This window comes from Manihot esculenta, chromosome 18 (genome assembly GCF_001659605.2).
Source record: "Manihot esculenta cultivar AM560-2 chromosome 18, M.esculenta_v8, whole genome shotgun sequence".
NCBI lineage: Eukaryota > Viridiplantae > Streptophyta > Magnoliopsida > Malpighiales > Euphorbiaceae > Manihot > Manihot esculenta.
The window spans coordinates 2,432,671-2,458,161 of record NC_035178.2 but is presented as its reverse complement, the minus strand read 5'-3'; the positions used below and the strand labels follow the sequence as shown (position 1 = coordinate 2,458,161).

General features: G+C 36.5%; 2 protein-coding genes across 6 annotated transcripts; both read right to left on the bottom strand.

Moving 5' to 3' along the window:
* Window positions 1–497: 497 nt before the first annotated feature.
* LOC110606703 (probable protein phosphatase 2C 55) lies at window positions 498–4,763 on the bottom strand. Of its 5 annotated transcripts, none has more exons than XR_006349469.1 (7): window positions 4,442–4,758; window positions 3,115–4,010; window positions 2,562–2,886; window positions 1,695–1,844; window positions 1,140–1,430; window positions 937–1,043; window positions 498–793 (listed from the first exon to the last, which is right to left on the bottom strand). XR_006349469.1 is itself a non-coding variant. In XM_043953496.1 (6 exons), the coding sequence occupies exons 2-6, from the start codon at window positions 3,861–3,863 to the stop codon at window positions 776–778; spliced, it is 1,533 nt and encodes a 510-aa protein (XP_043809431.1). In that variant the 5' UTR covers window positions 3,864–4,010; window positions 4,442–4,757; the 3' UTR covers window positions 498–775. The 5 variants fall into 5 exon arrangements, 1 of the variants encoding a protein (XP_043809431.1); XR_006349470.1 differs by having other exon boundaries at window positions 4,447–4,758; XR_002486554.2 differs by lacking the exon at window positions 4,442–4,758 and adding an exon at window positions 4,222–4,401.
* Window positions 4,764–18,472: 13,709 nt separating this feature from the next.
* LOC110606410 (cytochrome P450 734A1) lies at window positions 18,473–20,556 on the bottom strand. The gene is made up of 4 exons (XM_021745205.2): window positions 19,907–20,556; window positions 19,557–19,801; window positions 19,117–19,477; window positions 18,473–19,024 (listed from the first exon to the last, which is right to left on the bottom strand). The coding sequence occupies exons 1-4, from the start codon at window positions 20,393–20,395 to the stop codon at window positions 18,611–18,613; spliced, it is 1,509 nt and encodes a 502-aa protein (XP_021600897.2). The 5' UTR covers window positions 20,396–20,556; the 3' UTR covers window positions 18,473–18,610.
* Between the last annotated feature and the right edge of the window lie 4,935 nt (window positions 20,557–25,491).

Genomic DNA, 25,491 nt, shown 5'->3' with positions numbered 1-25,491 from the left:
AAATTAAATTGATTCAATAATAATTTTATTAAATCGACACTTATCGATTTTAATTCAAAGTAATATATTTTCAATTTAAAGTATTTTTTTGTAAAGTAATTTAAATTAATTCAATTTGATTTTAGTTGAAATTAAATTAATATGGTTTTATTGTGAGTCAAAACCGAAGTAACTCTAATGATGCAAACAAGAGTAAAACAAGAATTACTAATTTAAAAGTTGGAGTTTATATGATAACTTTGAAGTAAATTTTAATTTTTTTAATAAGTACTCGAGAGTGAATTGCTAAAAATTCAAGAGTTAATAAAAGTATAAATAAAATAAACCAACCAAAAAAATTATGCTTGCAATGAGTTATGTCATCATTTATCATAAAATATCTAATAAAATTTAAGATTAAAGTTTAAATAGTAACTTTATCTTTTATAAAGTTAAATTTATATGAATTGGTAATGGCATTTTGAAATTAAATTAATTGTATCACAAAATTTGAAATCTGATCAAAATGACTTAAGAACTATTATCAAATTAATTCAACTATTCCCGTAGGCCGTAGCTGTAATTGCACACGGGTCAGCAAGCCCGTCTGTTGTCTTTAATGGAAAAACAATAGTAGAAAAGTGGAAGTAAATATTTACATAAACTGTACTTTTTGACTGTAAACAGCACCTCAGATCAACGTTCAAGCTCAACAAAATCCGATGCCCACACCATTCAAACTGATTTAGATATTAACAAAACTGGATCCATGCAAATCCTTAAAGGGGATAAATAATTAAGAAGATTGATGTTCCTGTATAAGTGAAACAGCGCGATATTAGAATTCATAAGATAAAGCATCATAAAAGAAATCCACATTGCTCAATGCAGATGTAGAATGCAACATTATGAGCATCATAAAAATTACTACTATTTCAATAAAAAAAAAAAAGTTACTTGGAGACTGAGCAATGGACAGCGATGAGCATGCAACATTGAGTTTTAGGTGAAAAGGAATCTATAGCTGTGCGTATTCTCTAGGGCTTACTGGCAATCATGCTAACCTAGAGTCATTAATGAGGATGAAGAAAAATTAGACGTGAATCTAGAAAAGAAAATGAAAGTAATAGCAAGTGCAAACATGTGTAGAGGAGTCATACATCTTCAGAGCTGGTAATATATGAAACAACAACAGTAATGTCATCAAGCTTGCCACCATAATAGCGAAATCCAGCATCCTGGGCAGCAGTGGAAAATGGGGTTTGTCTGTCTTTATCTTGTGCTCTTTGTCGTGCCAGTGCAGCTATTTTCTGAGCTGTCACCTGCGGCCCTAAACCAGCTCTTGTGGCATGCACCACCACTGCAGTAATCTCATTGTTGTACAAGTTGTCAAACAAACCATCTGTTCCAGCAACAATTACATCTCCAGGAGCGACAGCAATAGTGAAAACCTGAAACAAAAGGGCATCACTTGTTTAATGATTCCACAAAAACTTATGCTTGCATTTGATTCCCATTGTTCTGGATGATAATAGGGCCAAAAGTGAGAATAGAATCCCACATATCCTTAATCAACTAGAATTCTATATGTATTTCAGTAATTGCTAAGAAAAAAAAAATGCTTAATTAAGTCATTTCACCTAACTATGAAGTATAAAGTGCTTAATTAATATGTCACGTTAAAAGGAGAGCAAGAAGAACATGCAGGAACTAACCTGACCAGAGCTAGGTAGATCACCATTGTTTCCACTCTCAAGTTGATAGGTGAAATTAAAATCATGCTGCTGCACAGGAGAGCGGAATACAGTGCAACCATCTCGAACCACTATAAACCCACTATCTCCTAAATTGATAGCGTGGAGGCCCTAAAAAATATCAACATTTTTGGCTAATAATCAATAAATCCACCCAAAAACCTTGCTATGTCAGATAAATCCACCCATTTTTTTGCTAATATCAAAAACCTTACTATGTGGAAGAGTGAAGTGGCAGTAAATTGGCAGTTTCATAAATAGACAAGTACAAATTGGAAGTTAAACACAACCCAAAAAGACAAATTTAAGTTAGATAATGCCATGTATCAACAACATGAGAAGTACACAAGTTCTCCTTGAAGTTAACCAAGCCATAATAGTTACGGTGAATCTTAGGCACAGATAGCTATGAAAATACAAAAAAATTGAATTCTTAAATAGATGATATCAACTGAAATTGCAGTTCCAACAAATCTAGTCATGATAAGGATATTCCACTATTATAATCAATAATTATAGTAAAACTTGGCAGATGAGGATAAAAACAAAATTGAAGGAGCATCTTATCATGCAGAGTAGGACAAGATTAATAATGGGGCTCAACAACCATCGTGCCTGACTACAATTAGAGATTTAATAAATTAATAGATCCAAATGAAGGAATTTTTCAAACAGACAATGAATATACTGCATACTCTTCACCATACCTAATATGAGATGATAAAGTCACAAACTCACAGTTGTAACCAAATGCTATTCATCATCACAAACTGGCAGTGAATGATTCAATAGATACTGAAAGAAAAGGATATCAAGAAAACGCCATACCTCATCTGTGAGCGCTATTATACATGCTGTTGAGGAACCCCTGGCTTTTGTGCTAGAGTAAGCTTTCTCCAAGACCCTCGCTGGATCAATTAAACCTTTGGGCTCCTCTTGAATTGCAGTTACTGAATTAGACATAAGTTCACGAGAGTACTGCCCTGCATCAACACCAAGATCTGCCCAACCACCAACACCATCAGCTACACCTATTGCTTGTTCATCTGAACAAATGAAATGAGCATCCTCTCCCCCAGTTTCTTCCTTATCAGGATGGGGCAGGTAGCAAGATCCTGAGATTAGCTTCAGTGTTTTGCCGGCAGATCTCTTCCTGAAGTCAATTTAAGCAGAAAAATTAATGTAAGCGCTCAGAATTCTGTTGTTAGATCCAGGCATGTCATGTTCATCAGTGCCTTTTGGGCTAAAAATAAACAAAAAGAAAAGACCTTCCTTCACACAAGTGCTGCAATGTAATTAATAATTCATATTTCTAAGCCAAGCATCAAAAGACGCATAGAAAAAATCAATAATAGAATGATGGAAACATTGAAGAACATACTGTTCTGAGGAACCTGCAGAATTTTCAAGCTGTTCATCACGGGCAGAATTCTCAAATGTCACATCAGGAGCAATTCCAGCTGACAAACATGAAGGAGATGAGCCATGGAAATATCTAGCTCCTATCTCCATATATGGAGAAAAGTCGCAACATTTCTTCAAGACATTATAGACAACAAATCCATAGATAGAAGAATTGGTAGATTGCCCTCTGTTATTCAAACTCATGGTGACATTTCTGTAACTATGGGAATTCCTATTGGCACAATAGATGCTGGAATTGGGAGTTGAAAATGAAAGATGCCCACCCCTTGAAATTAGATTCTCCCAAAAACATTCACCAATTATAGCTCTGGATGTACAAGCAGCCATCCACTTATTCTGCAACTTCCCACTGACTGATGTTTGACTATTATCACAAAGGGCACGGTCGATGTGATACCCGCAAACCTGAAATGAAGGGCCTGATACAGATGGTACAGAAAATGTTCGAGAAAGTGCTCTAACAACAGAGATATTCCTTCTACGATTAACTAATTGCAAGTCAGACTGAGCAGCAAAAACAGTACCAGGTCTCAAGAGTGCATGTATGTCTGCAGAATGAAATAATCTATAACTGTAAAACTGAGACTTTGCTTGGCCCACTAGAATTTCAGTAAAATCGTGGAGCCTACAATCTTGCCCTGTGATTGACCTTGAAATTTCATTCTGTATTGCAGATCTTAATCTTGAAAAATATGTAGATGTCATCTTAACCCTTTAAGCAAAAAGGTTTTGCTTGAACTCGTCTAGTATAAAGAACACAACTGTTAACAACATCTACAAAATACAATCTCATAACTTTTCAGCACATCTATTTGTTAAAATATTATCCTCCAGATCATCTTGCCCACAAAGCTGAAAGAAAAAAAGAAAAGCAAGCAAATTACAAGCGTATTAAATGAATGATTCTGCTAACAGAATTAAAGTAAAAATAGCAGCCAGAATAACTTGTTATAACAAGTATGAAACTACTCATTAAGAAAGACTATGAATCTATGATAAATATATATATACATATCCCGCTTTCATACAAAAACTCGAAGCTCTTATAAATTTGATTAATTACCTTCACATCACCACTCTTCAATCCAGTTAAATCAATCAAGCCTAACACCAATAATTACACTATTCCTTCATGTTAATCAGTAATTAAACCAAACAAAAGAACGGGAAAAAAATATAAACGAAATCAAATAAATGATACAGAAATTCCCAGAAAATTTTTTCAAAAAAAAATCATACACATAAAACAAGTAAAAAAAAAAAAGGACAAATAAAAATGGCACCTTACGGAAAACAACCAGAGGCATAAACCGTGGAATCTGATCCTCTTATCTCGTAAACGAGCCAATAAAAAAATGAAGCTTGAAAAAGTCGATGAGTCCTTAAGGAGTTAGGTAAGGAACTCGTGGCTTTCTACTTGCCCTTTCAGCTCTTCCTAACCCTCGATCGCCAGAACGATAATAAAAGACAGAATCCAGAAAGTTAGCTTGCGAGCCCAAATTTTTTGGGGAAAATTTTGAAACCCTAATTTCGAAGAAAGCGACAACGGAGTTTTTATTTTATTTTATTTTTTTTCCTTAGACAGCGATTATAAAAAAGGCTATGAGATTTTACTTTGGACGGGTGCTCATTATGGAAATACAATTTTTCGGACTGATTTGACACTATAGATGACGCGTGCAAATGGCGTCGTTCTTATGACTCTATTAGGAGCAATTTGGTCATTTATGCACCCAAATTCATTACTAATCTTTTTAGACGGCTCTGCTCATCCTGCATTTAAGATTGTACCGACCTGAACTAATATTCCTTAATCAATCTTTTTTTTTTTTTACTCTATTAAATCAGTTTTATTCTTATTCTTCTGATTTTGGGTTGCATCACTGCATATGTTTTTTCTTGTTTAGATTTGAAATAGAGTCGTTTAATCTTTTGGCGGCTAATAGTTACCCATCTTTTAATTTTGATATATGTATAATAATTATATATTAATCGTAATTAATACTTATAACATACGTATTATATATATAATAATTATATTATAAAATTAAAATCAATTATTCGATTTTGATAAATTTTTTACAAACATTTTTATATAATTAAATTATTAATAAATAAATTTTTTTAGTTTTTATTTTTTTATAAAAAATAAGAAAAAAAATTTTAATATTTAATTTTACTCTCTACGGCTTCTGATCTATTTTTGCTCTTGTTCCTCTTTCCGCCGGCTCTTCTTTCTTTGCTGTTGGGTTTTTAGACCCTTTTCATTGTTTGAATCACACTACAGGAAATATAGCTGTGCAGTCTGATACTGCAGTTGTCCTTGACCATGGTACAAATGTCAATAATTTTTATTGAAAAAAAAAAAACAATTAGTTTAATTTTTTATCTTTAATAATAAATATATAATGATCCATAATATAATTAATCGGTATTATATTAAATTTTAACTACTATTATAAAATAATTTTATTAAAATTGAAAGAGTTCATCGTTAAAGTATAAAAACAAAAAGGAATAAATAAAATACTATAAATTATTTGTTTTATAAAAATATTGTATATTTAATTATTATCGATATTTAATTATTTTTAATTATTATTATAGATAAATCTATTTTTCTTCCTGATCAATGATAGATCTGGTTTTCTTCTGGGCCCCTTCTTGCTGGGCTCTTTGATGGGTCTCTTCATATTCTATATGGTGAAGGGACCTGTAAAATAAGAAAGAATGGTTAGGGGCCTACCGGGGGTGCCCCGGTGGAGGCCCTCCAACGCTCAAGTCAGATTTTATGGCTCAGAATAGTATATTTAGGCAAGGGTTGCAGAAAAAATAAAAATGGTGTCCAGGAAGGAGAAGGAAGAAGAAGAGAGACCTCCTAGCAGCCCATAGCCTCTTTGGAGCCCGAACAACGACCAAAGGAGGAGGACAGCCAGACGATCTGGGTAAAACAGTTTCAACGACCTGCCAAATGACTCCACCCATCAACCGCCCTGCTAGAAGGACCTCAGAAGCAACATTCAGACTCCCTCGAGGTAATATCGGATTTTCAAGAGTTTTGGACTGATCATCTTTATCTCAGGTACTGCAAAAAGTTCCAAACAGAGACAAGTCAAGATAATTTTTTGTCAAAATAATGAAAGCAAGGTTAAAGCAAACCCCTGGGGCAGCAAAGCAATGAAGCCCCCAGCTCACCTTAATCCGTTTGAAAAAAGCGTCAAATACATCCTTTGTGGAAAAAACAGGAGAATCTCGCTGGAAGGAAAGACTCCTTTTCTCCGACAAAGGGCCTAGAAGTGAAGAAGAGTCAACACTGATATATACTCGAAATCTGAAGTCTTAGTGCAAAGCAACTCTAGACTCTAAGCCCACGGTGTCAGGATCTTTAAAAGACATTCATGGAAAAGGAAAAAGAAGCATGTCCAGGCGATAATGACAAGGAAGTAAAGAAGAACAGAGTATCTGAGAGGTAAAGAAAGACCAGAAAGGGAAAGAGGCAGATAGAATTCAAGAAATGAGGAATGACAAAAAGATGAAAGGGAGTTATGAAGGCATCTGTACGCGAACAGACGCGGTCATAATGGTTCTCGATATTCACCCCCTCGGCAGTGTAACGACCCGGAAACCGGTACCCCTCAGTAACGGTCCGAACCATCACTGGCACTAGGATCCAGATCGGCTTAAGGCCGCCGGGACCCGTAGTCAGCCAACTATACTCTCTGTGTACCTGATAATCCCATACATGAGACAAAATGACTCAATAATCCTGTAAAACTCTGTAGGCTTAACTGCTGCTACTCAGATATGTCAATCTGAAATGGCCCTCAGGGCCTATACCAGGGACTACTATCTGCTGTGGGTCAAGGGAATGAAACCCTTTTAATCTGCAACATATCCCATTGGTATCTCATCAAAGCCATACGTTAAGCCCAACTCACACATTTCTCATCAAGAAACGTAAAACAGGATGCATGTACAAAGGGATTAAGCATACATCACACTATGGCAAAGACACTAGAGAAAGCACAAGTCTATCCAGTAATTGACAGTACATATCAATACATTACATGACAACTAATCTTTTAATTACATCATGTCCACTATGCTATTACAAACATACATTCATGCATCACTGTTCTCTGTACTCTTGCTGACTTTGACTTCCCATAGCTATCTCAGAACCTGCAAAACTGGGGTTAAGGGAGTGGGATGAGCTACTACAGCCCAGTGAGAAGGAACAGGCAAAACAGTTCATTAATTACATGTTCTCATGAAATGCATCACATCACAACATATCATCAAAAGGATGAACTTGTCACCAATAGCCCTTCAGTGTATACATATAACAATATGTCCAACTTGCCAGGGGCGATTAGGCCTCACCTGGACTTCTCTTCCCTGGCTCTATCACAAGGCCAACTGTGCCAGGGGCGATTAGGCCTCACCTGGACTTCTCTATCTGAGTCAGGTCAAACTGTCTATCTCATAGTACCAGGAGCGACCTGGACTATCCAGGGGCGACCTGGTATGGCTACCTCATGCCATAACTCTATATCTGTACTCTGTGCTCTATCAAGGGCTAAGGATCATCCAACATTCATCCGCACAAATATCATCTTATGCAATGCGTCATATTCGTGAATGCTAATGCAGCACAACCTAATACATAACATGGCATTTTATGATGCATGGCTCATGCTAGAATCATGACCTTTCTTTATTTCAAAACCGCAAGTTTAGTTCCACTCACCTGTAGCCTCTGCTTGGCTAACTCTGGGCTAACTAGCTCTGGACCAACTCTAACTCTGAAGCAGCTACTACTGCTAAAGACCTCGTTTTCTCGGGTCCAATCCTACAATGGAGGACTTAAATGAGGTACCAAACATACTCTATACAACTGATAAACATCTCTTATACACCTTCCCAAAACCCCTCTAAAACACCTCAAAACATGCATGCAAAACAAGCAAAGGAAGGCTGGACAGGGCACCTTCGGCAGCACCTTCGGCGGCCGAATGTCTCCTCCAGAGACGAAAGTCAGGCATGTTCGGCGGCCTAACTTGGACTTTCGGCGGCCGAACCTGAGTTCATCCAGAATTCAGTTTCGTGCACAAGGACGCCTGCCAGTCCCTCCATCACCTGCTCAACCCTCAAGACATGCATTTAACCCCTCTAAAACATGCATAAACACTTTAACAAGCATAAAGGAGCTTAAAACAACTTAAACTCCAACAAAACAAGCTCACAAGGCACACATCAAACATAAAGGATTCATCAACCCTATATGCCCATCTCATGCAAACTCATGCCTAGCTCCCTTTTCCCTTTACAAAACTCATGTAAAACATCATAAAAACCATGGATCAACACTTACCTCTTGAAGAACAAAGGCTAGTATGATTCAAACGCAAAGATATGGAGAAACCAAGCTTCAAACGCATCAAACTCTAAAACCTTGTTTAAAGCTCCTACCTTTTCAAAACAAGGGGCAAACTCATTAAAACCTTGAAAGAGTTGAAGAAAAAACCATGAAAACACTTCAAGGAGATCAAGAACTTACCTAGGCCAGAAGGAGAGAAGAAGTCTCCCCCTTTTTCTGCCACTCGGTGCCCTTATAGATGAGCAACCGCCTCAGGTTCGGCGGCCAAACCTGCATGCGAAACCATGCAACGTTCGGCGGCCAAACATTGCCTTCGGGGGCCGAAACTAGGGGACTTTCGGCGGCCGAACTTTAACTTTCGGGGGCCGAACCTGCATTCTGCCTCCTTGGCCTTTTCTCTTCCAAACTCAATCATTTTCACTCTAAACCTTTAAAATACTTGAAAATATTTTATAAAACCTTTCTCTTACCCTTCTAGAAACCTCTGACATCCTTGAATTCCACCGGACGGTAGAAATTCCGATGTCTGAATCTGCCGGGTATTACATTCTTCCCCCCTTTAAGAACATTCGTCCTCGAATGTTCACACAATAAACACACATGCAAATAAGAAAGTAAGGAAAGCCTAATACCTTCCTCTGCAAAGAGACACAGAGATTACTGACGAAAACCCTCTCGGGTTATCTATACTTCCTAACTCTGTTGACCCTTAACTGCTTCATCTGAGTTCACACTTTACACTGATTACTCACATTTCTTTCTCTTTGACTCTTCTTCGCTGTCTTCATACTCTTCTGTCCTTGCCTCTAGCTTTACCTGTCTATCTATTTTAGATTCAAACAGACATGCCCCAAAACCGAACTCGTCTGATAGAACTTGGCCTCGATGCCGTGTTCTCGTAAATTCTACACTACGTCATAGATAATGGGCATGCTTCTCTTTGGACTATCTCTAGCGCTCTCGCTCTCTAGCTTTCGAGCTATCTGTTTCTATAGAATAAACTGATAAACGATGTCTGACTGAGGGCAGCTAACATCTCATCTGCCTCACTCAGTAATATCTGTCTTGTATACTCAGAGTCGCTGAACAGGTTATTGTACCCTTTACTTCTGGTATAGACTCTTTACTACAACTCTGATCTCAGCTCTATTCACTTGCTTTTCTCTACCTCTCAGCACATAGTGTCCGAATCTCAGATCTATCATCATCAATTCGACATAAGAACACCTGTCCTTGGTAGTGATTTTGCATCAACTGCTCACAGTCGTTACAAAATCTCAAGGTTTCATCCTTCGTTTCTCACACCAACACTGGAACATTTCAGGGTGAGGTACTAGGTCGGATAGAACCTTTATCTACCAAGCTTTTCTAGACTACTCTGACTATGCTCTCTCTGCAGGTGCCATCCTGTAGGGTAGAAGGAAAGAAATAGGTCCGCGTCCAGACACCATTTCTATTCCACACTCTGACTCCCTGACAGATGGTAAACCTGACAGCTCGTCTGGGAAAAACTATCGAGCACTTACTCGTAACGGGTATTGAGACTGATTCCCTGACCTGACTCCTACACATGCGCACAAGAGCTAGAACCCTTTGACAACCTTTCCTGTGTAAACGATGAGCCTAATGGGCTGACATTAACTTCTAGGCACCCCTATACTGTCCCTCTAACGGACTGTCTCTGATCCATCTTAGCCTCTGAACTCTGAACTTTCCTACCTTGTCTCTGTAGACACAGGTAGTACTATGAGTAGTTAGCCAATCCGCCCTAGATTGACATCACCAGTCAACTCTAGAACCATAAGGTCAGCTGGATTGCATCTACTCACCACAAACTCTAAGCTGAACTGACTGACGCTGCCTCAGATGGATCATACTCGGGTCCACTAACCCAGAGAAAACACTCGAAGCCCAGAAGTCATCAAACCCCCCTCTATCTACGGCTCTCAAGACAACAGGGAAAGAAACATCAGGGTCCACGACAACCTACACATCTGAACACCCTCAAGTGAACGTATCTGACGTCACCGTGTTCGATGTGTGAGCCTCCTACTGAGTCAGGATGAAGATCCAAGCGAAAGCTAACGAATCTTCCCTTAGGAATCTACTGAAGAAAAGACTGACTCTTTTCTCTGCCTCACCTACTACCTAATCCCAGATTAAACTGAAAGCTCCTCCTAACCTTACACTTATTCTTCCTCTTTTCTTTCATCTGCTCTCTTCTAGTTTACTTACTCTTCTCTTTTCCTTCATCTGCTCTCTTTCACTTCCTGTTATGCTTTTCTTCCTCTCTTATTTCTTATTTTGTTCTCTGACTTATGGATTATCCTTGAGGGCTGCACTCGGAGATGAGAGATCATTCTCCCTATACCTGGATAAAATCCAAGGCCATAACATCTCATAGCAACACTCTCAAGCATCTTTCCATGCTTACTAACTCTAGTTACTTACTCGTTTGGCTTTTTCTATCTCCCTCACTCTACTGGTGTCATCCTGCAGAGAAGACAAAGAATGGTTCTGGGTTTAGACATCAGTCCTATATCCCATTCTAGTCTCTCAGCAGGTGGTAAACCTGACGGCTTGTTTGGAACAACATCTAAAACTTTTCTTTGGCTGCGGGCACTCAACCTAGTTCCCCTCCTAATCTGACGAACTGCTATACTCTCTGACATAAGCACGAAACCTCTGATAACCTCTCCTAACCAGTTTACGAGCTTCGAGGGCTGATATTACATTTCAGGCATCTCTACACTGTCCCCTCAACATACCACTTGTGAGCCACCCTGATCTCTAAGCCTGACGACTCTGTCTCTGCTATCTCAAGCAAGACTATGAGTAGCTAGCCCATCCACCCCTAGAATGATGTCAATCAATCACTCTAGAACCACTAGGTCAGTTGGAAGGCACCTACTCACAACTAGCACTGAACTAGCACTGAACTCAACTGGCAGACTACCTCTGCCGCTGATGGATCACACTTGGGTCTATTGACCTAAAGAGGACAGTCTAATCCCTCAAGCACGAAGGAAAACAAAGCATCAGAGTCTCTAAGAGTAGACACATCAAAACAAACGGAAGTGAAAAGTACCTGTTACCGCCCTGTCCGATGTGTCAGCCTCCTGCTGCGTCAAAGCAAAGATCCGTGCTGGTACTGACGGACCTTCAACTGGGGAACCTATGGAAGAAGGAGTGATCTCGCTCCCTCTGCCTCTGCCCAACGCCAAGGCTAAAGCTCCTGGCTGAGTCACTCTGTCTGAGGCTGTCTGCTGGGACTGTGTTATCAAAGTCGCGGTGGAACACTCACGTGCTATGTGCCCCTCCTGTCCGCACCTAAAACATGCTGTTGTCCCTACTAAACAGACTCCCTTGTGCAGCCTACCGCACCTCGGACATTTGGAGTTTGTCAAACCAGAGCTCGATCCCTCACCTATTCCCAGACCAGACTTGATCTGCTTCCAGAACTTGTTCTTCTTTGATCGTCTGAGGCCTCTACCTCCCTTCTTCCTTTCTATACCAGCCTCGTGCAGAGGGGAGAGATTCACATCACTTGTCCCTGCAAGTTTGGCACTAGCTTCTCTCTTCTGTGCCATATCTACTATATCATGGAACCTCTTCCTTGTGCTATCTGGAAAAGCCCCTTCGGCAAACTCTGTTGCAAACTGCTCCCAGGATAAGCTTTCTACCCTCGGGTTCACATACTGGTTGAACCATTCCCTTGCCTTTTCACATTTCAATGTGACCCCTGCCATCTGAATGGCTCTACGCTCACTGGCTCCCAACTCATCAGTTATCATCTTGACCATTCTGAGATACTCAAAAGGGTCATCACCAGTCTCAAACTTGGGAACATCTAACCGCAAATAGTCTGTCATCTGTACCCTATTTCCTCCAGGTGAACTAGGCTTAGGTATTTGGACAACTGGGGCTACTGGTTCTATTGGTGGTGGAGGAGGTGTAACATTCCCTGAGGTAGGGTTTGCTAAACTTGGATAACCAAAGAAGAGTGGAAACATGGTATACTGTGGATGTGGCGGTGGATATGGCGGATAAAAGGAAGGATAGGGCATAAAGGTGGGATATGGGCGATAACTAGGAAACTCTGATGTACCTCTCATCGGGTACTCTGCCCCCCACTGGTAGGGTGGATACTGAGGTGGAACAAATCTCGAGGCTTGAGTGCCTCCTTGAGACTCACCCATATCTCCTCCTAACCTGCTCCTGCCAAAGCTACCATCTCTGCTCTGCACATCCTCCTCTAGGACTCTCCTAAACCCTGACATACCACTCTGCACAACTCCCCTTCTACTCTCATCACTAGACCTTCTAGGGTCCCTTGATGTACCTTCTCTGCTTAAACTATCTGCTGTTGCCTTTTGCAGAACTGGGAGTTGAGCATCCATGTCCTCATCCTCCGACGGAGCTCCAGTCAATCGAGCAGATCGACGAGTTCCTCTCATCCTGCCTCTGACAAGCACAACATCACACAAAATATCATCAAATAATCCATGTGAAAACACATGATTCCTTACCACATATCAAGTAGACCAATAATGCACATATCAAACATAGCAATAATGCACATGCAGCTCATCATGGCATTTCACATCATCATGCAAGACAGGACTCCACATCCTATCCTAGTGGACATGATTGTACCTATTGTGCTTTCCCTCCTATATAAGACAACACCTCTTTCCGATGTGGGAATCTGATCCTTGAGCATCTTCGCTCAACACACCGTACTCGAAGATCTACACGTCTGACATCTTAACCTCTTTCCGATGTGAGATAGCTCTGATCCCTGAGTATACGGACTCAGCACATCGTACTCTAGAGGCCCTATGCTCTGATACCAATCTGTAACGACCCGGAAACCGGTACCCCTCAGTAACGGTCCGAACCATCACTGGCACTAGGATCCAGATCGGCTTAAGGCCGCCGGGACCCGTAGTCAGCCAACTATACTCTCTGTGTACCTGATAATCCCATACATGAGACAAAATGACTCAATAATCCTATAAAACTCTGTAGGCTTAACTGCTGCTACTCAGATATGTCAATCTGAAATGGCCCTCAGGGCCTATACCAGGGACTACTATCTGCTGTGGGTCAAGGGAATGAAACCCTTTTAATCTGCAACATATCCCATTGGTATCTCATCAAAGCCATACGTTAAGCCCAACTCACACATTTCTCATCAAGAAACGTAAAACAGGATGCATGTACAAAGGGATTAAGCATACATCACACTATGGCAAAGACACTAGAGAAAGCACAAGTCTATCCAGTAACTGACAGTACATATCGATACATTACATGACAACTAATCTTTTAATTACATCATGTCCACTATGCTATTACAAACATACATTCATGCATCACTGTTCTCTGTACTCTTACTGACTTTGACTTCCCATAGCTATCTCAGAACCTGCAAAACTGGGGTTAAGGGAGTGGGATGAGCTACTACAGCCCAGTGAGAAGGAACAGGCAAAACAGTTCATTAATTACATGTTCTCATGAAATGCATCACATCACAACATATCATCAAAAGGATGAACTTGTCACCAATAGCCCTTCAGTGTATACATATAACAATATGTCCAACTTGCCAAGAGCGATTAGGCCTCACCTGGACTTCTCTTCCCTGGCTCTATCACAAGGCCAACTGTGCCAGGGGCGATTAGGCCTCACCTGGACTTCTCTATCTGAGTCAGGTCAAACTGTCTATCTCATAGTACCAGGAGCGACCTGGACTATCCAGGGGCGACCTGGTATGGCTACCTCATGCCATAACTCTATATCTGTACTCTGTGCTCTATCAAGGGCTAAGGATCATCCAACATTCATCCGCACAAATATCATCTTATGCAATGCGTCATATTCGTGAATGCTAATGCAGCACAACCTAATACATAACATGGCATTTTATGATGCATGGCTCATGCTAGAATCATGACCTTTCTTTATTTAAAAACCGCAAGTTTAGTTCCACTCACCTGTAGCCTCTGCTTGGCTAACTCTGGGCTAACTAGCTCTGGACCAACTCTAACTCTGAAGCAGCTACTACTGCTAAAGACCTCGTTTTCTCGGGTCCAATCCTACAATGGAGGACTTAAATGAGGTACCAAACATACTCTATACAACTGATAAACATCTCTTATACACCTTCCCAAAACCCCTCTAAAACACCTCAAAACATGCATGCAAAACAAGCAAAGGAAGGCTGGACAGGGCACCTTCGGCAGCACCTTCGGCGGCCGAAAGTCAGGCATGTTCGGCGGCCTAACTTGGACTTTCGGCGGCTGAACCTGAGTTCATCCAGAATTCAGTTTCGTGCACAAGGACGCCTGCCAGTCCCTCCATCACCTGCTCAACCCTCAAGACATGCATTTAACCCCTCTAAAACATGCATAAACACTTTAACAAGCATAAAGGAGCTTAAAACAACTTAAACTCCAACAAAACAAGCTCACAAGGCACACATCAAACATAAAGGATTCATCAACCCTATATGCCCATCTCATGCAAACTCATGCCTAGCTCCCTTTTCCCTTTACAAAACTCATGTAAAACATCATAAAAACCATGGATCAACACTTACCTCTTGAAGAACAAAGGCTAGTATGATTCAAACGCAAAGATATGGAGAAACCAAGCTTCAAACGCATCAAACTCTAAAACCTTGTTTAAAGCTCCTACCTTTTCAAAACAAGGGGCAAACTCATTAAAACCTTGAAAGAGTTGAAGAAAAAACCATGAAAACACTTCAAGGAGATCAAGAACTTACCTAGGCCAGAAGGAGAGAAGAAGTCTCCCCCTTTTTCTGCCACTCGGTGCCCTTATAGATGAGCAACCGCCTCAGGTTCGGCAGCCAAACCTGCATGCGAAACCATGCAACGTTCGGCGGCCAAACATTGCCTTCGGGGGCCGAAACTAGGGGACTTTCGGCGGCCGAACTTTAACTTTCGGGGGCCGAACCTGCATTCTGCCTCCTTGGCCTTTTCTCTTCCAAACTCAATCATTTTCACTCTAAACCTTTAAAATACTTGAAAATATTTTATAAAACCTTTCTCTTACCCTTCTAGAAACCTCTGACATCCTTGAATTCCACCGGACGGTAGAAATTCCGATGTCTGAATCTGCCGGGTATTACAGGCAGTCAGAGCAATAATTGCCAAGAAGGTGAAGGGGCAATTGATGACCGCTGGATTTCCCTACCCCCAATCCTGGGCCTAGATTAAGACCATGGCCCATGAAAGGAAGGCCCGCAGGCTCTCTCCAGTAAAACAGGCCCAGATCTTCAGACCCCTGAGGCCGGACTCCACCAGATTCTTCCTAACCGAGGTCGGCCCAGTTCGTATAACCTCCCCACGGATCCTTTCTCCTCCTGGGTTCCGCGTCCAGCCCAGCTCTCGGTCCAGCCCAGGATCCAGAACGAGACTCGTCATACAGCCTGGCAGATCCGCTCGAGCGTACGCATGGGGGAGAATCAGAGGCCGTTACGCATGGAGCAGGCGCCTGATATCCTCGTACGCCCATATCTGTATGACAGAGACACGTGGCCCTATCATAGGAGAGCCGTAGTACGTCATCAGCAAGCAGACAGAAAGGATAAAAGGGGATACCCCTCTAGAGAGGGGATAAGCTTTATTCTTCAATACCAAAATCCTTGTAAAACCCTATTCTATTGGATCTCAGATCATCAATTATTATTTTAAAATTATTATATAAAACAATATTTTTTTATTAAAATTTTAACGATAAATTTTAATATTATTATTAAATATTTTATGACCATATTAATTATTAATAATGAAAAATTAAATTTATCAATTTTTTTAAAATGGGATAAATTTATTGTTATTATTATAATTTTAATGACAGATTATAATGTCATTGTAATTAATATTAATAATTAATTTATAATATTTTCATTAAAAATTAGACAACTCACTGAATAAAATAATCTTATTAACGATTAATTTTTTAATATTTACCCATCTATAAATTTTTCTCTGGATTGTGAACACTTTTTTTTTCTTGTAGTGTCAAAACTCCTGCTTTTATTATCACTGGGTTAATTCATGTGGATGTACTTCTCTCTTTAGAATTTTCATGTTTGGAATCAAAACTCTTTCCACTTATGAGATCAGCCTTTCCATGATGACTTTCTTCAGTTCTCCTCCTAGAAGTTCTTCCTAGCTCAGTAGAACCATGAGCCTTCTCTCGACTGCTTTCCCTCCTATCTGAGTATCTGGAATCTATATCTTTGCGACTTATCATGTTCTCCATCATGGGATCTTTCTTCTTTACTTTTGCTTCCACCACGTGAACTCTCATGTTCTGAGATCTTTGATGTCATTTCCTTCTCTCACTGTCATCAGCCCGACTGTGCCCTTTAGTTTCAAACTTTTCTGCAACTTGCCTGCTTTCTAATTCTCCATCCCGGTACCAACTGCTCAGCTTTTCCAAGTTACTTCCCTCTTGTTTCCTCTCTATAATTATTATTCATATTATTTCCTCTCATATTATTTCTTCTATCATTTTCTTTCTATCTATATTTTTCTATTATTTTCTCTTCATTTATTTTCTTTTCTAATCATTTTCCCTTTTTTTTTTCCTCATTTTTATAATCATCTTTTAACTCTACTCTCATTCTTCCATCTTTTTCATAATTTTATTTTTCTATCAATTTTTTCTTTTCTCTTTTTTCTTTCTATTTTTTTATCATTTTCTCACATTTACTCTTCTCTTATTTCCACTTTCTATATATTTCTAATAAATATTGGACATAAATTAAAATTTTAGTAACAATAATAATATAATTTTAAATTTTATTGAATTAATAAAAAATAATATTAATAATAAAATTTATTATTTAGTCGAAATAATAATTATTTTAAAATTATTTAAATTTTCAATAGATTTACTAACGGATTTCAATCCGTTGGTAATTTACTCACGGATTTACCAACGAATTTAAATCTGTGAGTAAATTATTTTTTTTTTCAATTTACTAAGAGATTTGAAATTCGTTAGTAATAGTAATGAAAATTCCATATTACTAACGGATTTCACAGTTGGTAAAAATTTATCAACGAGTTTTTTAACAACGGATCATAATTGGTTAGTAATCCGTTGATAATTTGTTTACCAACGAGTTTTTACAAGATTACGAACGGAAAAATCTGTTGATAATTCGTAAATTTTTTGTGGTGACAAGGGCTGCAACGGCATGATTCAGCTTTTTTTTTTTTCCTTCAGTAATCAACTTCAACAAAAATACTTAGTCCAGTTGAAGTGTTTTTACTTTCATTATAAAAAATAAATAAATAAATAAATAAAAAACAACAAGAATAAACAAATAAACAAGGAAAATCCAGCATCACAGCTTTGAATCTCCATTTGTGTAACCTTCATTTTTCATTAAGGAACCAAACAAGTACAGAAACGGTGCTAGGTAGTTTTGGAGATGAAAAAAGCGAGGGTTCAAAGATGCTTAAATTGGGATTGAACCCAATAAAAATTGTGTTTTAGTCTCATTTTTCATATATTTTTAAAGGAAATGAAATACATTTTTCAAAATAAAAAAATCAACTTATTAATAATGTTAAAATTTAGAAATCAAAATAGCAAATCTCCCCATAAAATTTATCTCCAATAGTTTGCAAGACATAAGCATGGTAACATGTTCCAAATCCTCTGGCTGATTCAATATTAGGGTTTTACTGCTTTTTTATTGTTATGTATTTGGGTTTTATTAGTTTTCAGACAACCTTTCTTCTAAAATTTAATGGGCTTCTGCCCGAAATGTTCTATTAACGAAACTCTCAATCCCTTAATAAAAAATATATATATATTTGAACTTAAGAATGACTCTGCATTACTAAATTATTGTTAAATTAAAATAAATGCAAGTAAAAATAAAATCTGACCTAAACTTGCAGCAATTACAATACATAAGATTTTCAATTATAGTTACATCATTGAGATAGAAAATGAAAATTCCACATTAATAAGCGATGTACGACACAAAACAAAATTAAACGCACACAACAAACTATTAAATTCAGATTCTTCTGAAGAGGATGTGCGCTCCATATTGAGGCTGCACGGTCAAAAATTGCATAGGGGCATGAACATATGTGGGCGACAGCACAAAAGAGAATCGGCTAATGACGATAGCTAAAACAAGCTTCAATTCAACCATGGCAAAACTTTGTCCAACGCATATTCTGGGGCCTAAACCCCATGGGAAGAATGATGCTAAGTGCTTGCGAGGCTCGCTAAATCTCTGAGGATTAAACTTGTCAGCGTCTTCTCCCCATATCTCAGGATCATGGTGAGTGGCAATTATAGCAAGAGCAAGCTGTGTGTCGCCAGGAATTTCAAGATCGCCTAGCTTAACATCTTTGCAAGTTCTCCTCATAAGCATCGTCACAGGAGTGTAAAGTCTAAGTGTTTCATTTATTATCATACTTATCTATTGTAACAACCAGAAAAATATTAATTAAATTGAGGAGTTTAGCATCTTAATTAACATGAATGTAATTAGTACTTAAAGCATAGACTTACAATTTTAAGTTGGCTGAGATTTTCTGCAGTAGGAAGTTCATTGTCTTTGCAAACAATATTGATTTCTTCCCTGGCCTTAGTTTGCCAATCTTGATGCATTGCTAGAAGTATGAGTGCCCAAGTCAAGACATTAGCACTTGTTTCCTTGCCAGCAAAGTAAAAAGTCTTGCATTCATCTATTATTTCATCTATCTCTAATTTATCTTCTTGATCATGAAACTTATGGGGGGACATTAACAAACTAAGTAGATTTCTTGAATTCTCTGCTCTTCTGTTATTAGTCTCTATTAGTTTTCGTATCGAATCGCATATTTCCTTGTCTAATCTCCACCTCTCTTTGTTCTTCTTTGTGGGTAAGAACCTGGGTTAAATTATTTGGAGTTAAAGGTGATGCCTTTTGTAAGTGAAAGCAAAATTGATGAGTTGAATGGCAAAATCACCTGAATCCTGGAATGTATACGCTAGTTAAGGACACAAAGAAAAGGCGCATTTGTTGTTCTTGTAACTCAAAAATGCGTTTTCCCTCTGCAAAGCTGCTTCCAAAAATTGTTCTGGATATAATATCTGCTGACAAATCATGAATTTCTTTATGCACTTCAATCTCAAATTCATCCTTGCCTGCTCTTCTTTCCTCCCACTTCTCCAACATCATCATTGTACTAGCCACCATTTTTGGCACCCAACCCTTGCAACATATATGAAATTTTAAGTACTAACTGGTTGATCTGACAATATGATTTAACTTTAAATTGTAAATTTGAAATAGGAATGGGAAGGTGACCACACTTACCTTAACTTGTTCCATGTTAAGGGCTAGGTTACTGATCCTCCTATGAACAGCCCATTTCTCACCCCTAAGCTCAGCCAGTCCCTCACCCAAGAGCTTTTTAGACGAAGGGTTGTTAAATAGCCTCTCGAATGGTCCACCTGTGTTCATAAGAACCTCCTTGATCATACCTGGATCTGCTATTGCCAACCTGGGCTTGGGTCCAAACCAGTACAAGTAGTTCTTTCCATACATCATAGACCAAGTATGGTAAGAAGGAACCACTCGGTGCAGGACGTTATGGCCGTGTGATTTTTTCGACTTCGCTTCTGCCATCTTACGTCGCAGCTCCGACGAATTCCCGATGATCGGACGGTAACTTGGGCCTCCTATGCCTTGATTTCGGAAGTGGCGTTGAATTTTGTAAGGAATCCATAGTATTGAATATACTAGTTTTAAGAGATATAATATGAGAATAGCTAAGATCACAGAAATAGAAAGGATTAAAAGCATCTTGATATTTCAACGATGCTCAACTTTGCAAGCAATCAGATTTATAGATGTTTGATGAAATTTCTAAAACAACAGGCATTATTTTATGGTTTCTTCAGGACCAGCTTGTTGGACATAATTGATCAAGCTAAAAGATTGTTTATTTGGTGCCAATGGCGTTTCTTAATAATGTATATATTAATCTGGAAGACATTATACAAGGAGCTACAGTGATGACGATGGGCTATTATAATTATACATAATGTAATAATTTTTTGCACAAACGATGCTAGAAGATGTTTTGGACCATATTGGGTATGCATCTAAGCAATCATATAAAAGGGGTTTGGACCACGTTGATGACCTCACCTGTGTGGGGGCAAATTCTTTCCCGTATAATTTGACTTAACTAGAGCCAAATATGTAACTTTAAAAATGAAGAAGAAAACCCAGCAAATCATCAATTGCAGACTTGTCAGCATCTGCCCCATATTCTAGAGTTGAGATGAGGCTGAGCCTTGCTTAAGGCCAGTGCTCAGTTCTGTTCCTGCCGGATATCTAGGCTAGGGAGTGGTTTAATTAGGACTATCTTAAACTCCTATCTTTTTATTTTTTTTAAATAATTGTTTATAATTTTCAAAAGTAAAATGTTGTCTATATATATATATACACTAGAAGTATGCCCATGCAATGCAACGGAAAAAGTTCAAACATGTAATTTAAAATTTAAAAACTATACAAGTTCAAATATAAAATTTAAAAATTACATTTACTATATATAAAAAAGTTTTTTATTGCAGCAAATTACTCTCCTTGCTTTTTTTCATTTTCCTGCAAAAAATATTAAATTAAATTAATATTATATATTCTCTCATCTTATTTTTGTAATATCGGATCCAATTTGACTCAAGGTCAAATCATCAGACAATTTTACAGTTCCACTGAATTGAGATTGAGAGGAGCCAAATCAGACAAATCAAGTTTCTTCTCAATATTTTATTTAACTCTTTTTTAAAAGAGAGTTTTACGCAAACACTAAGATTGAGTACAAAGAAAAATTAACTCAACTTATTTCGTATTATTCTTTTTATTTTTTGTTAATGAAGTAATTTGTCAAGCTAACCAATTAAGGAGAACATTTGAAAAATTTAATCATAAAGAGCATTAAAATTATAAATATTTTTAATATACAAGAAGTATAAAATTAATGTGCAAGAACACAAATGGCAATCTCTTAATTTTTACTAATGTCAAATAATAATAGTTTATATAATGAGAAAATCATTTTGTTTCTTTTGTAATTAGAAAAATACAGTGTCATCAATTTTAAAGGATACCAACTCTTAAATGAATAAAAGCTCTACCAACAATGAGACAGCTAGCATTGCATTGATAAGCTCATTTGAAACTCCCCCCTAATCCGCATGATAACCAGCAGGCTTAAGGAACAGGTTCTGTTCTTTCCAAACCCAATCGATTCTGAAGGCGTTTGAAACGATCTAACTCCTAGAGGCTCCTTCATCGTTAGAAGTTGGAGGAAATGGAAACAACAGTGGAATTGGGCAAATCTCGTGTAAATCTAAACTCTCTCCCACCCAATTGCCGCGATAATCGACTGCTGCAAGAAATGGGTTATGTTCTATCCAAACCCAATAGATAATCAGATCAAGAGAAAGCATGGATGTGAACAAAGTATAATTCCTCCTTTGTTCTTTCAACCAATAAACAACCAAAAGCTAATTCAAAGTAGGCTTAAACAGGGGAAGGGGAAGAAGGAAAAAGTGAAGCTCAGAACAAAGATAAGTTTCAAAACCTTTTCATTGATTCTTGTTTTTTTTGTCGGTTCAAAATAATTAACAGAGTAAAGGTCTAAAACTTTTAAAAACCTGAAATACATACATGCAATCACCTGTAATCACACATGTGATTGTTGTATTGTGCTATCTTTTCACCAAAGCACTATTCAATTTATCATATAAAAATATTTAGATTTTACAATTAATGTTAGAATAATTAGCTAATTAGCAATAGATTGAATGTACAAGAACAACAAAATATAAGTACTGCAAGAATTTGGTGTGAAGAGCTAAGTGCACTTCACTTTAGATGTTTATTTATTAGCTTATATACTTGTGAATAGCTTATTCATGACATGACATCTTGCCTAAATCTAGTAGTGTGAAACCGTCTTTTACGTGTTTAATTTATTTAACATTTCAATTTTGATACTTTGATTAATATTTTAGATATCTAATTAGTATTTTGATCTCTGTTGATTCATAAATGGGACTTTCTAAATCAGATTGTGAAAGGTACTATAAAAAAAGAGTTTCTAGATAAAGTAATTTATTTTTAATAATTTCATTTCTATGTCTCAGTTAATGCTTTCCCATTAAATGCATATTGTAATATATATTTGAAGTCACATATAAACTTACCTTCTAATACCTGATGGTGGTCCAACTTTTATAATACCTGCATATCCTTTATTCTGTAAATCAAAAGAGCATTTGAGATTTAGTTTAGGCAAGTTATTAAGATTACTTTGCCCTTTTTTCTCTTATTAGAATAAAATTTCACACTCCCAAATTATTTTGCTTTTGCTAGACAACCAAATAGCTTTCAATAGGCAAATTTTACATGTAAATATCCAAAATATATTGGATGTCAGAATATCTTTCAAAATCATAATAGATGATAATAGTAGATTTGAAATATCTTTTACATTTGTTCACTACAGATTATGTAACGATCTGAAAATTAGATCGTACATGTGCATACAATATAACTTAAAATATAAAATATATACTAGAGTTCTCATTAAATGGTTCAGTATAATCGTTATTACATATCTCGATTTGGTTCAAATAAAATTTATATTTTAAAACTTTTACATATGAAAATCATAAATACGGAATTATAAAAAAAAATTCGAGCAAAACACAATTCTAATCCACAAAACGAATTACATATCTATAGTATATTATTACATCAGAATTGACTTTTTGAATTAACTCTAATCTTGCAAATCTAAGATTAGGAAAGAAATGATAAGTTACAATAGTCTAGTAAACATAAATATAATTATAAAATAGTTTAATAAAAACATATAATAGTATGAATACGACACAATATAAATAATACACATCAAGATGAATTTTTCACTAATAACTCTTTATAATTCCAATTGAAATATAATCATAAAATAATTTAATAAAAATATAAAATTTAAGGTTAAATCTATCAACTTGTATTCGGCGGTCGAATTCAAAAAGGCTGAACGACTCAATTTTTATTATTTAAAAATTATTATTTTTTAACACATTATAAAATATTTAAAATTTATTTTATAAATTTTTTTTTAAGATTTTAAATTTTAATAGAAATTTGATGGGACGGTTAGAAATTTCGACACTAAAATTTTAATGGGTATTATAAATTATGATAAATTGTGATCTAACATAAATTTGAAATATCTTTTAGATTGATTCACTGCCAGATTATAACATGATAGATTATAATCCAAGATTCATTTTACGCAGAATGAAGGGCAAAAAAGAAACACCGGCGTTTGGGTTGTAGAACATGGACAAGAGAGTCAATACACAGTTAACAAATTGCTGAAAATGAGAAGACAAAAAGGGACGATGGGAGTGAGAAACAGGAAAGGAATTGGAGGGTTAAATAAAGGAAAATTTATTTTTTAATTCTTGAAATTTAACGTAATTAATACTTTTATTTCTTTATTTTGGTGATCCAACATTTAAATCTCTCACTCTCTCTTCTGTTTAAATTCGTAGTCAATCTGTTCAAATTAGCCGTTTGAAATATTTGAATTGACAAAATTGACCCTCAAGTCCTGCTATTTTAAAATCACGAAATCCAAATCCAAATGACTCTTCACCGTAAATAATTCTTCTTCTTATTCACCATAACTTTTACCCTTACTGCAACTTCTCCTTTTTCTTCTTTTTCTTCACCATAACTCCTACCTTTTATGCAACTCTCAAATAATGCTTAAGAGAAGAAAGATGGAAAAGAGAAAAAAAAAGAAAAAAAATCAATAATGTCAAAAGAAAATAGAAAAAATATGAGGGAGAACAAAAATGAAAAAGAGAAAAAAAATTAACAATGTTAAAAAAAAAAGAGAAAATATAAGGGGAAAAAAGATGAAAAAGAGAAAAAAAAATGAACGATGTAAAAAGAAAATAAAGAAAATATGAGGGAAAATAAAAATAAAAAGGAAAAAAAAAATAAAAATTAACAATGTCAAAAAAAAAAAAGATGAAAAAGAGAAAAAATCAAAAGAAAAATCAACTATGTCAAAAGAAAATATAGAAAATATGAGTGGGAATAAAAATGAAAAAGAAAAAAAAAGAAAAATTAATGATGTCAAAAAAAAAGAGAAAATATAAGGGAGAAAAAAAGATGAAAAAGAGAGAGAGAGAAAAAAAAAGAGAATTAATAAGGGATAAAAGTAAATGGAGAAGACAAGAAAGAGAAGAAAAATAGGGATTTCACATTGAGAGGAGGGTATTTTTAGAAAAAATTATCACCTCTCACCTTTGAATCTTTGACCAAAACTTAGTGTTGAATCGCCAAAATAAAGGAATAGAAGTGTTAATTATGTTAAATTTTAGGGACTAACAAGTAATTTTTTCTTAAATCAATAAAAAAGCACATCCAAAATTAAATGGATTTCACTGGCAGTCACTGTGTAGAGGCTGCTCCGTTTTATTATAGATATAATAATTTGAAAAAAGGATCATCAAGTAAATAGGCAACATGTATTTTTTTTTGGGTAAGATGTTAATAATAGGGAGCAAGAATTTCAAAAAGTTAAATTTTATTAATGCAATCATTTACATTTCATTTGACATTATTTATTAAAATAATTTTAATAAATTTTTATAAAATTATATTTGAATTCACTTTATTTTTAAAATAAAATTTTTAATTTAAAAAATTGAATTTTTTCCATAAATAAGAGAATTATTTAAAAAATAAAATAAAATAAATAATTTTTAAAATAAAAAAAATCTTAATATCTCCAAATTATTTGTTATGGACAATCGATGGTATGAGTTTTTTAATTTAAATATATTAAAATTCAAATT